The 17,198-nt window shown below is 39.8% G+C and overlaps 2 protein-coding genes across 2 annotated transcripts; both read right to left on the bottom strand.

The window, feature by feature from the left end:
- Nucleotides 1-2,204: 2,204 nt before the first annotated feature.
- LOC103362223 (CMRF35-like molecule 3) lies at nucleotides 2,205-6,653 on the bottom strand. The gene is made up of 6 exons (XM_008288519.1): nucleotides 6,579-6,653; nucleotides 5,656-6,000; nucleotides 4,767-4,937; nucleotides 2,865-2,960; nucleotides 2,728-2,762; nucleotides 2,205-2,650 (listed from the first exon to the last, which is right to left on the bottom strand). Exons 1-6 carry the CDS (start codon nucleotides 6,616-6,618, stop codon nucleotides 2,510-2,512), a joined length of 828 nt encoding a protein of 275 aa, XP_008286741.1. The 5' UTR covers nucleotides 6,619-6,653; the 3' UTR covers nucleotides 2,205-2,509.
- A 4,687-nt stretch (nucleotides 6,654-11,340) lies between these two features.
- Nucleotides 11,341-16,006, bottom strand: LOC103362222 (dnaJ homolog subfamily B member 1-like). The gene is made up of 3 exons (XM_008288518.1): nucleotides 15,638-16,006; nucleotides 12,337-12,950; nucleotides 11,341-12,211 (listed from the first exon to the last, which is right to left on the bottom strand). Exons 1-3 carry the CDS (start codon nucleotides 15,846-15,848, stop codon nucleotides 11,978-11,980), a joined length of 1,059 nt encoding a protein of 352 aa, XP_008286740.1. The 5' UTR covers nucleotides 15,849-16,006; the 3' UTR covers nucleotides 11,341-11,977.
- Nucleotides 16,007-17,198: the final 1,192 nt, after the last annotated feature.

Below are 17,198 nucleotides of genomic sequence, written 5' to 3'. Positions count from 1 at the left end.
CACTGTACGCTGCCTGCTCAGCCGCAAACAGCAAATACAGTTAGTGAATAACTGGGGAACATAGTGGAGCCTTTAGCAGGTAAACAACCGGATATTATAGGTAGAAACAACAGGGCTAAACAAGATATTCAGCACGTGGTCACAAACTTTTGATCTATAACTTTTTGGTGTGAAAATCCATCCATCCATCCATTATCTATACACCGCTTAATCCTCATGAGGGTCGTGGGGGGCTGGAGCCTATCCCAGCCGACTCAGGGTGAAGGCAGGGGACACCCTGGAGACAGGGGCCACACTGAGAGACAGACAACCAAGCACACTCACATTCACACCTACGGACAATTTATAATCACCAATTAACCTCGGCATGTTTTTAGACTGTGTGGGAGGAAGCTGGAGAACCCGGAGAGAACCCACGCTGCAAACATTTCGGTGCCCCCACCGGGACGCGAACCGGCAACCTTCTTGCTGCGAGGCAACAGTGCTACCAACTGCGCCACCCTGCAGCCCTGGTGTGAAAATGTTGTAAGCAATTATGTTGAATATGTTTGCCGTATTAATACAAAATGTGATGTTGTGTTGCTGCAGGAAGCATGTATCCATTAAGTTTTTGGATTCCAGAAACATTGCATTGTTTGACAAAGTGTTGTGGATTTCATTGTGCTTCAAGGAACTGTTTGACATTTTAAGAAACAAACTGAGTCACTGTTTGGCAAGTAGCTACTTTTTTTGTACTGTATATATCACATGTAAAACGGCAGATGTCAACTCAATGGGATTCCATTACAGAAATATGATTAACTCTATTCAGGACTTTTGGGGTCTTTTGGACCCCAGGCCGTTTGGTTTAGGTGATAGTTATTGTTTATTTACTTTCCAAGATTTTTTTTAAATATAAAAAGAGGGACACTTGTCATGTATTTGGAGCCAAAAATACGTCAACTTATCAGAAAATGTATTTAACATAGTATAAAAGTCTATAATGAATACCAACAAATACATTTTTAAAAAATCACACATTTTTTTTTAATGTTTATTTTGCGATTGTTTTGTTGTGTTTGTTTGTGGGCATGTGCTGCTGCCTTTCTTGACCAGATCACCCTTTGATCGGTTTTGATCCCAATGGGCTTTTTATCTGGTTAAATGAAGGTAAAACAAAAATGAAAAAATATTTTACACATATTCTTTCTTGGGATCCAATGGACCCCAAAAGACCTTCTACGTATGGCAACATGAAAGTCCTGAATAGGGTTAATGTTACATGTTTACCTGACAAATTAAACCTGAAGATTGAATATCTATAGTCGGCAGCCAGTTAGCATAGCTTAGCACAAAGACTGAAAATAGTTGGCAGCAGCTAGCCTGGCTCTGTCAGAAGGTAAGTATTAATTTTTATTTTCACTCTTTATTTTTTGAACAAGTTAAACTAATGATGTTTATTATGCTTTGGATGAGGTTGATTTCATTGTCTTCAAACGGAGCCACGCTAGCAGTTTCACCTTGTTTCAAGTCATCGTGCTAACGAGCTGCCTGCTTATAATTGATAAATGGATATGAGAGTAAAATCAAACTTCCTCTTAAGCTTTTTCCTAAAATTCTTAGCTATTGCTTTCATTTTTGTCCATTCACAAACACCTTGAAGTAATTTATTTTTTTACTTTAATACCAGACAACTTATAAATTGGCCCAACACTGACTCAGTCTTGACTTGCTTTATGTAAAACAGCTCCTTTGTTTCTTCAAGAGCAGCCACAAGGAATGTAGGAGTCTCTAAACGCATGCAAGCTTTCTGCTGTGAGTCACTGTGGTTGAGTTGCCTTTAACAAAGGTTAGAAGAGTCATGTCTGCAGAAACGTAGAGGGAAAGATGCTCCTTCATGGTTTCTCCCCAGAAGGTAAAATATCGTTAGGTTATGACTGTGACTATAGATTGGCTGTGTGTTTCTCTGACGTTGCGCTCATCACACCCTTCGTGGAAATGAACAGACTTATAGTAACACAATTCAGCGAATTCATAAAAACACGTGTCACTGACGAAGCATATTAAACTCTTTTTTTGGTTTTTTATTCAACATTACAGCAGATCTTCCAATTTGAAACTTAAGTGGGATAAATAAAGAAGATATTTATTTTTATATCACCATTTTGAGAACACTTATATTTTTAAGTTTGCTTTTAGAGAGTTATAAAGAATCTAATTTCAAATCACATGTATACTGGTGCTATTTATTCATTTTTTTCTTTGGTCACTGCCCTCTTGAATTTGCTGTCTTCAGATCTTGGAAACTGCAGTTATGTGGCAGTGAGGCACATGCTAATTAAATGTACAACATGCCTTTAAAAAATTTTGGAAACGTGATCTTCAAGACAAAATCTTTTGAAGGTTTTTAAAGGAATCGACGTGCTGCTCTGAGAAGGAGCAGCGGACAAGCACCCTCTGCAGGTCTTACTGCGATACTACTCAGTATACTGCCAGTCCAGCAATGCATCCTGACCACTGTGCACCATGCTCAGTCCAGGGTTTTGGGATCCAGTGCCGCGTACGCGGAAGCGTACTGGGAGGCATCATGAGCACTGGACTCTGGGTCGACCTCTGGCTCAAAAGTCTGTAGCTTCACTCCAACAACTGCATTTTCCTCATAGTAATCACCCTGCAAAACAGTTCAAACTAATTTCATAAACATTACAGATGGACAGTTCATTTTATAATTAACAAATGCTCGCTCACCTCACTCTTGTTGCCTCTGGGTCTGTTCTGACCTTCTGAAACAAAACAAGCACATTTGTGTATCTACATTATTAACCTGCTGGGTTTTGGCCTTTGGGGTTAAAGTCTTTACTGTCTCTGTGCTCGTGTCACCTCACCTGAATTACTCCGCCAGTGTCCATAGAATATAACAGGAATAATGGCACAAACTAGAAGAGCCAGACTCCCCGAGACGATAATGACCAGTGTGGTGTCTGCAAACAACAAAAAGGGGGATCAAATAGTTAGAGAGCCTGTGAGTCCTCCAACAAAATGACTCTGATCCTAGTTACAAATGCGGATTCACTTCTCATCTCAGGCTTAACTTAACTTTGATAAACACTATGTATTTATTGTGAGAGTTGCTCTAAGACACCAAGGCATTAACATGCACTCTTCGTGGGTGCAAGACTGAAACGGAAACATATTTTTGTAGTCGTGCAAAAAGGCTGCAACAGTCTTATTTAAAGCACAACATGTCTTAGTCACACTAAAGTGAAACTCTGCTCTGTGGAAACTCTGCTGTAGTTGGTGACTGCATATTTTGACAAGATTACACAACATTTACACAACGCTACAAAATTTCCTTTTAATCCTTTTGAACTGTATATACAGTCGTCCTCAAATGTATTCATACTCTTCCATTAAAGAAAAGGCAAATTTCACAATAGTCACTCAAATAACTAGAAACTGAAAAAAGTAATAATAAATAGAAATGTGCTAAATTATGATTTAGTGAAATAAGACATTGCTTTTCAATTGTGGTTGAAAAGAATAATTAAAAAAATAAAAAATAAAAACAAATTTGACAAATTAGAGCACTTTGCTGATGAGCAGTGAAATCCAAATACCTGTCAGCAGGTGCAGAAGTCTGACTGAGAGTTACAGAAAACACTTGATGGCAGTGATTGGCTCAAAGGGTTGTTCAACTAAATATTAGTTTATGGGTCCCATCATGCTTGTTTATTCTTATTTTGTTGTTGTTGTTGTTGTTATTTATATATATTTCTGTTGAACCATGATTCAAAAGCAATGTCATGATTTCATTAAAAAAAAATTTATTATTACTTCTGTCAATTTCAACTTATTTCAGTGACAGCGGTTCTTTTTCTTCTTTAATGGGAGGGTATGAATACACTGAAGGTGACTGTATTATACTTTTTTCCACTATTACACATCAGATTTCCTGACTTTAAATGCATTTTAAAACAAATTTGGCTCATTATTTCTCCACTTGTAAATTTGATCTCAACAGTGCACTATATTGTGTCATAAGTGGAGTTTGCAACTTTTTTCACTCTTCTGCTGAAAAAAACCTTCAATCTCTCATATATGTAATTCAAAACTGAGTAATTTATGTGTCTTGAAAAATATCTTGAAGGTACTTTTCATGGAGATATTTCAGATCTAATCAAGAGCTGCAACAGCGGATCTCAGTGTTTTAACTGTAGCAAATTCTTAAAGATCTGGCATAATAATTCTTAACCCATAGCACCTATAAGGATCTTTTTATTCCTTGAACTCCAAGACTCCTTATATTATTATCTATCATGATTATATATATATTATATATTATGAATACAAGCATTGAGAGGAAGTGTAGGTGTGACAGAAATTGAACTATATGGCAACAGAGGGGTAATTTTTGTCAGCATATCCCTTAAACAGAGGAAAAATAAAGGCAGCAAGTGTGGAAAAAAAGCTCCCACCAGATATGTTATAAAGTTGAATTATTTAAAAATTCTCAACTTTGTGTCTACTCCTCCCTGATTGACAAATACAAAAATACTTTCATTCTCATAACTACTGGACACAAGATGCCTCCGACTTCAGCCTATTCTTAGTGAATTTGCGCTGGAGTTTTTAACTCATGTAAGATGCGCACTGGACTAGTTGGTATGTCGCAAATTATGTTTGCATGTCCATGTCTCTAAAATGAAATTTAATGAACTCCTGAGGCAGATGAATGTGATTTTTGAAATTTGTTACACAGAGATATATCAAGTCCAGCCTTGAAGTACCTGTGAGCTTGGATGCTTGTCCCAGGTTTCTCTTCTTCTCGGAGGGAGGCGGTGTTAAAGCTGCTGCTGATTGGTCAGTGCTGGATATAAAGTTGCCCCAGGTCAGAGTTTCTGATCTGGCCTCCAGGGCAGTAGTAGCGGAAGGGGAAGATCCAGGAGGAACAGTGGGAGCTTTGAAAGAACAGAATGGAGGATGACTGGTGTGCTTGTATGACATAGTTTCTGGCATTGTGTGTGATAAAGTGAAGTACGTGTAGGTTATATAAAAAATTTAAGAGTTTTTGTGCAAAACAAGTATTGGGAATACAGCTATTTAAAACTTGTCCTGGGTTCAACAACACAACACCAGCTTTATGCCTTTATGCAGTTTCTGGGTATTTTTTGCTACTGTCATAATTTTTACTCCCCGCCTGAGGTAAACACAGTCTGCATGTTCAGCTGAAAAGTCCCCAAATTTTTGTCATGTGGCTGTTAATACAGCTAAGTCACAAATAGTGTTTGTAGTGGTTGGGCTAAAAACGGAATCTGGTTAGAACAAAACACTTATTTTAAGGGAATTTTTGAATGAGACATAAAGAAATATTACAACGTCCAGGATAGATTTTGTCACGTTGTCCAAATGGTGTACTTTTAAAGATTTTTTTTTAACACCACTGGTGGGACTGAGAGTATGAAAACTCTATCCACACACTGATCATGTTTATATGGTTGATTTTAGCCTGTGGACAGAATCAGTTGTTTTAACAAGAGTTTTGTGGTTTAAGTGTCCTTCTGACCCACAAAACATGGACAAATAATTGTCTTGCAGTAACCTACAGGTATCCCTGACCTGTATGTCTGAGTGAACCTGCTCTGATGCCACACAGTTAAGTTTTAGCCAAAACCTTACCATCTAAGACTATGAGATTGACTTCCTGGTACAACAAATTAGCAGCTGTCTCCACTCCACAGTGATATCGTCCAGCATCCACCCTCTGCAGCTTCTTTATAGTCACAGTGAAGACTCCGTCTCTTCTGTCCACCTCCAAGTCGTATCTGCTTTGCTGTGTGACAGCAGACCTCCTCCTCTTGGTCTGAATGAGAATGTTTTCACCGGAGCAGACGTCTTTGCAGAAATACATTGTGCTGTGTTCGGAGCTGTTGTATGTGGACCGTCTACCAGAGCAGCGGATGGAAACGTCTCCGCCAACATGCCCGCTCACCTCCAGCACTTCCGATGCCTCCAAACACACAGCTGGAGTATGAAACAAAAGGTCTGGTTGTAACTGTGGAGAAGTAGCTCTGACTGAGAATTATGGTTTCTAAGAAGTGTTGCATACACAAGTTGCTCTGTGTCTCTTATGCTGTAATTGCTTTATTTTCTTTCACTGATAACATCATGATGGCTTTTTGATTTAGCTTGAAAAACTTCATGCAAATTAAACTCTTTTCAAGGAAAAACTTACTGGTTAGAAATAAAGTAATAAAGTACTGAGGGGTGTAACAAATATACATTTAAGGGTCTTTGGGCTTGCACTAAATTCAACAGCTATGTTCATGAAAAACGCCAAATTACACTTGACACTAAAAAACAGTATAAAGAATAACAACAATTATGAATATTTGTGTATGTATATGTCAATATACATGTATATAAAACAAGTTTGAATATATGTAGTTTTAATACATAGACTAAATATCAAATTTAGTTGAATAAAAATAGCAGCTGTGCATTCATAAATTTGCACTTACATTTGTAAAGTTTAGCATTCGCTTGCATCTAAATACATGCTCATATTTAAAATTTGAACTAACAAAGAAATGAAAACTCACCTGAGAAGCAACAAATCATGATGACATGAAGAAACATCATCCTGTTATCCAAGTTAAAACAAGGTCAGTAAAAGAAATAGATCAGGCAGAAAAATGCAAGTTGTGCGTCTTCAAAGTAGTCGTCTGGTTAACTGCCATAAAGATGGAGAGTCACAAAGATTAAGAAAGGTTACAAAGATGCGATTGTGTTTGCAGACTCCAGCTTCAGCGCTTGTCATTAGTAAATGGGCATGTTTCTGTTGTTGCCATGCCTCTGTGGCTGCTTTTTTTTTCTTAAACAGAGAATACACAGTACCAACAGTCGTTGCCATCCCCTTTTTCGAGTTCCTCTGATTCAAAGACCCAGCTCATGACTGCGATGAAGTAAAAAAGCATTCAGTGTTTACGTCAGGCTCCCCTACACGTCTCTGTGTGGCTTGATGTATCTGCAGAACATGAAGCTGGAGGGAGTTGAACTCAAACAGCAGTCTGTCTGCTGACAGAGTCATGGGTTTCAGAGGGCAACCTGAGGGCTGTCTCATATAGACGACAACCAGACAAAGAACACTTAACAACTCATAAAGCTTTAATTTTCAGAAAATGAGGAGAGTAAAGAGGGGGTGGACCTGTAAATAAAATTTTAGCAAAAGGAAAACCACCTCCTTAGGTTTTCTTTTGACCTTCAGTTTACTGAAATAACCCTCAATTAAAGAACACATTATGTGCCCTTTTTAGCAAATTAATGAAACTTTACAGAGACAAGCAACCCCTGATTAAGTCCTGTCCATAAAGGGGTGAGTCAGTGTCAGCTATAAATGCAGTTTTGAGCAGCTGCTTTCTATGTCCTCTTCAGGAAGAAGACTCTCTGCATCTGTGATTAACAACATGAAGCCAAACAGTTGGCCTACCAGCAGCTGGCAGAGATTTAAATGAGTGTATAAGACCAGGACGCTTCTAACTTTGTCTCTGAACAATGATTAGACAAAGAAATTTTGCCGGACTGACAGTACGGTCATTGCTTTCAACTGTGCTGCCATTATGTTAGTGGTGCAGACCCAAAGCTTGGAAACGGCAATGAAGTGAGAGCTGGTTCACATGCAGTCTTAATGGGTTGCGATTCCGTCTCTACTTCATATCCATGTCGTTGTCTCCCAACAGAAACAAAAAAATCTGTAAATGAGAACAGCTGGGAATTGAGCTGCATTAAAATGTAGTGTATGTGAGCACAGAGAGAAAGAGAGAAGCAAAGAGCTGTAAAGGGCTAAGTTTAGGTTGCACTGAAGCACAACAAGCCCCATGAAAACACAGTGCCCCACCCAGTCCTTGGTTGTTGGTCTCAAATCGCTCTTAAAGTTTCCATTTCGGATTGTCCCTCGGTGTTACATTTTCTTTCCACATACCACTGACCTGTGAGCATACAGTCAAAGCTAATGGTGATGTTGGTGACATTACCCGCACAACACAATAACACGGGTAGTCAGTTCATGTGCATGAAGACTTTTATGTTCACTCTTGCAGCTAACAACAGAACATTTTTGTGTGCTTTGCTCATAGCTGAGACATTTTAGAGTTTTTCTCCAACGAAAAGTGGTTCGTTCGTTACCACATGGAAACTGAATAATAAAATTGTGAGCGGCTTGTGAAGCTGAGAGACTATCTAGGTGAAGAGGGTCTAATGGTAGAAGTAAGCGTCTTCGTATTTTCACAGTTTTTGAGACATTAAAAACACAATAAAAATGGATTTTCATCATATGGGACCGTTATTAGATCTTTGAGCACTGACAGACTTTGGAGCCACAGATTCCAAAGTTAAATAGAAATCAATAAACTGAATAGTTCCTAAATTCTTTACTGGTGGTCCATTCAGAACTTGCCTAGTTAAAAAGCTCTGGGTGTTGGCTTTTATATGTTTTTTTGTTTGTTTTATATGGATAACTGAATTATCTTGATTTATTTTTTCAGAGCCTTTTCAAAGGTCATCTAAAAGTGTTGTTGAAACCTGCAAAAACTGGAAAAACAGGATCCCATTTGGCAGCCAGCATTACATAATAACCTGGATTAGTTAAACCTCATTTTAAGAGCAGTGCACATGTGCTTTTTTTTATTTTAAAAAAAAAAAAAAAACTGTAATACAATTAGTGTGCTGGTGGTCATGTTGAAAAAAAATTACATTACATAGTGGGTCTCAAACAGAGCTATGTTAGGGACAATGGCTCTATTGACATGCCTGGTTAGGAGTAATTGATAAGTCGTTTGGACAGGGACGGTCAGGAGGGTGATTAACCGGTGAATTTGAGTCACATGTTTGTTTTGTTTCGTTGTCACATAATTACTGGCATTTTCTCCGCAAGCATCAGTGAATAAGGGAATACCGTCTCTACAACCGTTTGCAAAGTTTCTTCAATCAGTTTTCGGTTCACTATAATTGCGGCTTGTTCAAAGGCATCCTTGAGCAATATCGATTTCCTTTTTTTCAGTAATTATTTCTTTTCTCTACTTTTGCAGCAACCTAAATGGAATTTTAAAGTTAAGTAGAATGTGTACAAGGCATCTTGTTCCACTGAAACATATTCATCCCCCTTTGTAAGTTTTTCCTTTTTATTGCTTTTGAACATCCATCCATCCATCATCTATACACCGCTTAATCCTCACTAGGGTCACGATGGGGCTGGAGTCTATCCCAGCCAACTTAGGGTGAAGGCAGAGGACACCCTGGACAGGTCACCAGTCTGTCACAGGGCTACACTTAGAGACAGACAACCAAGCACACTCACATTCACACCTACGGACAATTTAGAATCACCAATTAACCTCAACATGTTTTTTGGACTGTGGGAGGAAGCCAGAGAACCGGAGAGAACCCACGCTACACGAGAACATGGAGACTCCACGCATAAAGAACCCGGGTGTCCTCACCGGGATGCGAACCAGCGATCTTCTTGCTGCGAGGCAACGGTGCAAACCACCTTGCAGCCCTTTGAACATACAATCATGGTCAATTTAATTAGACTTTTTTGACAAGTATTTACACAAAAATGGCAGTTTCATGAAAAAGTAAAAACAGATTTCAACAAAAATAATGTAAATTCATTAAAAATATAAAACTTAAAATAAGTGATTGCATAAGCATCGCCCCTCCCCTTCAAATCAGTATTTAGTTGATGCATTTTATTGGCTGGGGCTGCAGGGTGGCGCAGTTGGTTAGCACTGTTGCCCTGCAGCAAGAAAGTTGCCGGTTCACGTCCCGGTGGGGGCACCAGAATCTTTCTGCGTGGAGTTTGCATGTTCTCCCAGTGTAGTGTGGGTTCTCTCCAGGTTCTCTGGCTTCCTCCCACACAGTCCAAAAACATGCTGAGGTTAATTGGTGATTCTAAATCGTCCATAGGTGTGAATGTGAGTGTGCTTGGCTGTGTGCATGTGTCCCCTGCTTTTGCCCTCAGTCAGCTGGGATAGGCTCCAGCCCTCCTGCGATCCTAGTGAGGATTAAGCAGTGTATAGATAATGGATGGATGGGATTTTATTGGCTGCAGTTACAGCATTGTGTCTGTGTGGATAGGTCTCAATCAGCTTTGCACATCTGGACAATGCAGTTTGACCTCATATTGCTTTGCAAAACTAGTTAGAGGGTTACAGGTTACATGGGGACCATGAGTTAACAGCCGTTTTCAAGTCCAGCCATAACTTCTCAGTTTTATTGACGTCTATGGAGGTACATTTTCAAGCCTCCCAGGGCTTGCAGCCAAGAAGCATCTCCACGTTATGATACTGCCACTGCCATGCATCACGTATGGATGTTGTGTTCGTGATAATGTACAGTGTTTGGTGTCTGTCAAAAAGCTCAGTTCTAGGATCATCATACCAAAGAACCTTCATCCAGTTGCCCTCGTAGTCTCTCACTTGCCTTCTGGTGAACTCCAGTCAATTGTTTGTTGTTGTTTTGTTTTTTTTGACAGCGGCTTTCTCTTTGCCACACTCCCATAAAGCTTTGAAGCTTGTGAAGTAAAGACAACAGTTGTCATATGCACAGTCTCTCCCACCTCAACTGCTGAAGATTGTGAACTCCTTCAGAGCAATCAAAGATGTCTTGATGGCCGCCCTCATGAGTTTTTTTTTGCAGTCGTTCAGTTTATGAGGACGACCTGCTCTAGGCAGATATATGCATGGGCCACATTCCTTCTGTTTCTTAATGACAGACTTCACTGTACTCTGAGGAATATTTAGTGACTTGGAAATCACCAGACTTATTCTTTTCAATAACCTTTTCATGAAGGTACTTGTGAGTCATTTTAATTGGAGTGAATACTTGTGCAGTCACTTATTTTACATTTATATTTTTAAATATTGACAATGTTTTGCAGAAATCTGTCTCTACTTTGACACAAGTTTATTTTGGGGGAAATTCTTGTCCAAAAAAAAAATAAAAAAATTATTACCTATAAGCTCCGATCAAGTTTCACACTTTCCTCCGGCTACGTCACCCCACATCTCACATTTGAAAGGTCCAGGATCCAACCAGAAGATGCGGTCGATCATAAAGTGACTCTTTAGACTTTGGTTTTGCTCCACTGCTAAAAAAAAAATCTATGACTTTAACACTTTAAGAGAGTGCAAGTGAAAAAAAAATAAAGTGGGGAGAGGTTTCATAGAAAGAGATACAAAATGTGAAAGAAAACAGTCTTGTTGAAATGTATTTTACGTGGCATTAGACCAAAACAAGGTCACTTTCAAAAGCCCTTCATTTCAATTTGTGACAATCACTTATTGAAAAATTGCAGGACAACTGTTAAGAGTTTACAGAACCAGGTTTCTTTATTGTGCTTTCCTTTTGGACAGTCTAACAAGTTACCCAACAACCTTTCATTTGAATGTAAAGCTTTCATTCCTCACTTTCTGAGCTCCGATGCCAGTCATTCAAAAACATAAAAAAAAAATCCCCCTCCACACATCATAAAAAAGTAGGTTTTACGTGGCAGATATCTTTCTCTGTGCCATTAGAAACTTTACAGGTGGCCCATCCTAAACAATGTAAACAATTCAATACAAATCTTTATGTTGCCATGTCATACAAAAAAAATAAAATCTTGATGAGAACTTTCCTTATGAACAAAGTAGTTCAAATAGTGCATGTGAATTTATATAGAAACAATATATGATACACTTGTTTTCATCAAAATATAATCTTATTCAATAAACCAAACACCACACAAAATTGGTCACATATTTACATTGTAGCCTGTAAAAAGCTGCACTCATGCAGGGGAAGCATTTTTTAATGAGCACACATAGGATGGCCTGACTCATGATTGTCCATTAACGTCTACCACCTCCACAACCTCCACAAGAATGTCCATGTGATGGTTGACGAAAACAAAAAAAATGTTGGCAGCTTAATGTCAGTCCTGCTAGCCTGTTTGTCTTTTTTAAGATCGTGGGAGGACCTGAGCGATGGTGTCCCGAGCGCTCTGAGTGAGCCGCTCTGGGAATTTGACCTCGTAGTCCACTATCAGGTCACCTCGACGATCGGGCCGCTTGGGATAAGGCAACCCCTCCCCGCTGACTCGTCGCTTCATCCCCGGCTGCACGATATCTGTTGACGTCACGGTCACTGTTCTGCCGTCCAGTGTGGGTGCGTTTACTGTGCAGCCGCACAAAGCCTGATGGGCAAATAAAACAGAAAATTAACACGTATTAGGAACAACTCTTTAGGTTAGCATTCAAGCAGTTTTACACCGTGTTCTAATGAAAAAGATATTTAGAGTTATATCTTCTCTTAACTTACATCTCTGAGTGAGACCTTAGCGTTGTAGACAATGTCGGAACCGTCACGTTTGAACACTGGATGTGGCCTATCCTTCAACACAAAGACCACGTCAGCTGGAATGTTTCTCGGAGTCTCGTCCCCCTCTTTAGGAAACGTGATTTTGGTGCCCTCTTTCCACCCTTTCTTTATCTGCACCTCCAGAATTTTATCTTCTGTCCTTATTGATCTTCCGTCAGGGTTCAGCCTTTTACGAGATATCTTCATTTTTTTTGTGCAACCTGACAACACCTCCTCCAAGGTCACCTGGAGATCATGAATCACTGGGGGGTCCTGCTGCTTCTTTACAACGCTAGTGTGGCCGCCCATTCCTCCCATACCTCCCATTCCTCCCATACCGGTGCTGAAGGAGCGAGGGAACCCGCCCATACCGCCGCCCCCCATCCCAAAGCGGGCAAATGGGTCGTCTGTGTCCATGTTCTCTTGGCCATTGTGGGCACCAAAGAACTGTTCGAAGGGGTTACGTCCACCGAAGAACTCTGCAAAGATGGCATGAGGGTCACCCTGGAAAGTGTAGCTGAAGGTGCCAGGACCACCACCACCGGGACCTGTGGGGCCTCCTCCGCCTTTCAGACCTGGATGCAAGAAACAATTAAGTTAATATTTGCATGAAAGGATTGAAATTTTGTGTGTTGCATTACATCAATGTTTTGCTTTGTTCCTATACAGAAAAAGACGTGTCATTCATAAAGTAGAAATTTTGTGCCATTACAATTATCTTTTACTTTTATCTAATTCATAATACACTGCAAATAATTAGACAATTAGATTTCATACATTTATTTTTTTCAGTTTTTATTAATATTGGTTTTAGATATTATTGGATTTTGAATTTGAAGTGTCATTTACACTACTATCTTGTTCACCTGAATGCTAACATGAAAAATGTAAAGTACAACATAGAGGTCTTTACATATGTATACTGGAATATTTTTGTGCTTTAAATTTGTACACATGCTGCAAAATAAAGGACATTGAGCCATAAAGATAAGTGTGGCCACTAATCCAAGAGGCAACGACAATGGCAAAACACCTGTCATGTTGCAATGACACCAAAAGTCTACTGTAAAATTCTCTGTCTACATGTATAGCTAACAGACAGAAAATGCCTCCATGTTACTACTGTAGGTGTATGCCCCATTAGCCTGGGATCAACCAGGAATCAATCCAGAATATAACTGGATATTTGCAGTAGTTAGGTAATTGTATTTTTGTGCCAGATTTTCTGATTTTGATGCGGACATATTGATATAAAAACCCACCATGAAATAATAGTGACTGAGCCATGTGATATCATTTCTTAAGTTGTTTTGGCTGGATTTTAAAGCTGTAGAAAGTTGGTGCAAAATAGCAAAACCCTCTTAAGTCTAGACAGGCCATGAAACCTTCAGCTCCACAGTAAAAAAATGTGGCACAAACCTACAAAATTCTACAGTGGCAGCTGTTAAATTATTACTTTTCCGTCTCCTTCTTTAAAAATGTAGGAAAATAAGAAGTACCTGGATGACGACGAACTAAAAAGATGTGTTATTGTATAATGCTGTGACCCAAATAACTAAACCTGCCTTGTATGACCACTAAAATTATTAGAATTATTTAAGCTTTTTTTTGTAAAACCAAATCTGACTGGGGACTCCGTACATACAGTTTTTATGTCCACGTGGCCACTGAAACTGCAGTTATGACTCTCTTCCAACTCATTTTGATAGAAGCCCAATCATTCTAGCCTGAAATAACTTCCTAAGCAAGGTGGCTACTGATTAACAAGCACAAGCCATATAGAAAAAGATGGACAAGAGACTGTAACGTCACCCATTGATTTGGCTGTCACCAGTTTGGTCTTTTGAAACTAGACGTGATGAGCGACGGGCAGATCTAACTGGGAACTCCCTAAAGCACACCCTGCTTTACTTTAAATGGGAAAACACTTTACAAAACGAATCCTGCTGCCTTCAAACAGTCAGCAATTAGGACCATAAACTCATTGCGAAAATGTTTCCTGAGGTAGTACACCCAGTGACAAGAGATGTCATTTTCTCATAGACTTCAGTACTATCGGAGTCCTTTTTGCAACCAGAGGAGTCCCCATCTGGTGGCCATTAGAAAGAAAGCACAGTTTGAGGCTGTTCTGCTTTGGCTTCACTTTTCAGACTCTGAAGCTATGTCCATATTTTACATACCATCTATTATCTCTCCCCCTAATCATGCAGAGGGCAGCCTATTTATTGTGTTGGCTGGAAATAAATGGCTAGAGGTGCTAGCAGGACGGCCGCTGAGTGGTGAGACCTGCCTTTAGGGACTTTGATAAGATTTAACATAAGACGTGTTTTTTTTTTGCACATGAGAAACAAGAACTTGTTGTTACAGCAAACAACAGAATGGACATCATGAAATAACCAAGTGTATTTAAAAGGTTATAGGGCAGGTAGAGAGTGAGGTCATCTGATAGAGATAAGGAGGTTGTAGATGCTGGCTTGTGGAATATTTTCCCACTCTTTTCCCAAGATTTTCCCTTAAAGGGCTTGGTGAAGTTAGCGGATGTTTCGGGAGGCAGGATCACATAGTTGTCCATCCAAAGCATCACGTGGTAGATTAAAGTGCCTGGCTACAGCACTGAGAGACACATCCAGCATGACAACAGCCTGTTCTCATCTTTCTCTTGTCATCTGTGGCATCGTGTCATTTGATTTTTTTTATTTTTATTTTATTTATATAGTTACTTGTCATGGGAGTGTCTGTGTAATGGTCATTCTATCTGATCATTGTCCTTTAAAGCCACGCATGATTAGAATGGGGATTAACTCAGTGGTAGAGGCTAAATTTAACCATTTTTCTAAGTGTAATAATAGATATCGGATTACCAACTTTTTCTCTGTGGTAATATTTTTGTTCAGTGTTCAATGTCACCCAGGCCAAGCACAAAGCACACTGTGTATATACTTTCTGTGCAAAAACGCTGTTCCTATCAAACACATAAGCCTCCAGCTCCACTCCTGAAACCAGATTAATACACTTTGTGCTTCAGGTTGTCGCTCACTTCTTGTAGAAACACGTGAAGTGAGTTTTGACGTTGGTAGAGCCTCTCCTAACTCGACAAGCCCTGACAGGAGGAGAGCGCCATGACACCCCCGGGACGACCGTCCGCCTGGTCCCATACATGTTTGTTGATGTCCATTCAGCCATGTTTACCATTGACTTCTATTCTAACGGTAACTAGCTACAAACATTTGCCTACAGTGTTGAGTGATTCAAAAAAGCTTACCTTCTTCGCCAAAACGGTCGTAGATGTCCTTTTTCTTGGGGTCGCTCAACACGTCGTAAGCTTCGGCGATCTCTTTGAATTTCTCCTCGGCTCCCGGCGACTTGTTTTTATCAGGGTGGTAGCGAAGAGCCTGTTTACGATAAGCTTTCTTAATGTCCTCTTCCGTCGCTCCTTTCTTAATTCCCAAAATGTCGTAGTAGTCTTTACCCATTTTCGACCGTCCGGCGGCCCGTGTGGGATAAACGCTGAACAGTTAACGGCGAAGTGTCAGCTGCGCCTCCGCGGTCGGTCGTCGGTCTCCGTTCACGCCGCCGTGGCCCGAGCTTGTCTGTTTATACACAGCGTGGAAACTTCCAGAGTTTTCCATAAGCACCCCGAACGGTCTCCACTGTGACGCCTCGGCGGAGCCACGCCCAGCGGGACGTCACGCCGCGCTGCCTTCGAGTGCAGTCGGAAATACCTCCGCTCCGGACATGCCAGGCCTAATCAGTCCCCCCCAGCACCCCATGTCTCAGTAAATACCACCACAAGAGCATGCAACATAGCTTTATTGCTAATTATACTGTGGGACATTTTAAACAATACACAAGAAAAAAGTGTCTCCATGTCTAAGTGTTCCTTGGCAGACTAGAACACAAGTTATCTCAAACTGGATGGACTGCTGACTGGAACTTTTGTTATTTTTGGGTGTGGCTCAAACTACTAAATATCCTGCATACTGACAGACACTAAATCACTGCAAAGTTTATTCAGCTTACAACAATATGAGCTAACTGCACTTTGGTTGATTGATTGGCTCAAAGTCATCTTATGAGTTGTCAAACTACCTCAATACAGGCGGCTGCAGTTTCAGGACTGCACTTCTAGGACCCTTGTCTTAAAGGAATTACATGATCGCTAAAGTGTTCTCGAATTCAAATACAACTTTCTGTCCAAATACTTGTATTATTTGAAGGGTTTTCCACCCCAGCAGTACTTTCCAACGTACATGGCATGGTTTTAAAGCTGTGTTACACTCTAAATATTACTTTTTGTCCACGCACTTATAGTTTTAAAGGTTTATTCCACCACTATTGTACTTTTTTTTTACACAGAAGTTATGGTTTTTGAGATGTTTGACTCTAAATACTACTTTTTGTCCGTGTACTTATAGTGTTGAAGGTATATTCCACCCAAAGTACAGCTTCCAATCCATGTACATTTAGTTTTAAAGGTGCATTCTACCTTAATAGTACTTTCTAACACACAAGTTATGATTTTAAAGATGTATTACACCCCAAATACTACTTTTTGTTCAAGTACTTGTAGGTTTAAAAGTTTATTCCACGCCAATAATACTTTCGAACACACCAGTTATGGGTTTAAAGATTCATCTCACCCCAAATACAATTTAGTGTCCAAGTGCTTATAGTGTTAAAGGTTTATTCCACCCAAAATGCAGCTTTTTGTCCATGTACTAATAGTTTCAAAGATTTATTCTACTGAAATAGTACTTTCTAATACACCAGTTATGGTTTTAAAGACGTATTACACCCCAAATACTATTTTTTATTCAAGTACT

This window comes from Stegastes partitus, unplaced genomic scaffold (genome assembly GCF_000690725.1).
Source record: "Stegastes partitus isolate 25-593 unplaced genomic scaffold, Stegastes_partitus-1.0.2 Scaffold563, whole genome shotgun sequence".
Taxonomy (NCBI): Eukaryota; Metazoa; Chordata; class Actinopteri; family Pomacentridae; genus Stegastes; species Stegastes partitus.
Note: the sequence above shows the minus strand (reverse complement) of the source record. Positions and strands in the feature narration are given on the sequence as shown.

Bases quoted from the DNA above. Each gene is read 5' to 3' on its own strand.
- LOC103362223 (XM_008288519.1), bottom strand. From the start codon at position 6,618: ATGATGTTTCTTCATGTCATCATGATTTGTTGCTTCTCAG. The intron at 4,938-5,655 runs GTAAGGTTTTGG...GTTCTTTCAAAG, and splicing joins CAATCTCATAGTCTTAGATG to CTCCCACTGTTCCTCCTGGA. The intron at 2,651-2,727 runs GTGAGCGAGCAT...ACTGTTTTGCAG, and splicing joins CCAGAGGCAACAAGAGTGAG to GGTGATTACTATGAGGAAAA.
- LOC103362222 (XM_008288518.1), bottom strand. From the start codon at position 15,848: ATGGGTAAAGACTACTACGACATTTTGGGAATTAAGAAAGGAGCGACG. The intron at 12,951-15,637 runs GTAAGCTTTTTT...TCTTGCATCCAG, and splicing joins CGACCGTTTTGGCGAAGAAG to GTCTGAAAGGCGGAGGAGGC. The intron at 12,212-12,336 runs GTAAGTTAAGAG...TTTGCCCATCAG, and splicing joins CTAAGGTCTCACTCAGAGAT to GCTTTGTGCGGCTGCACAGT.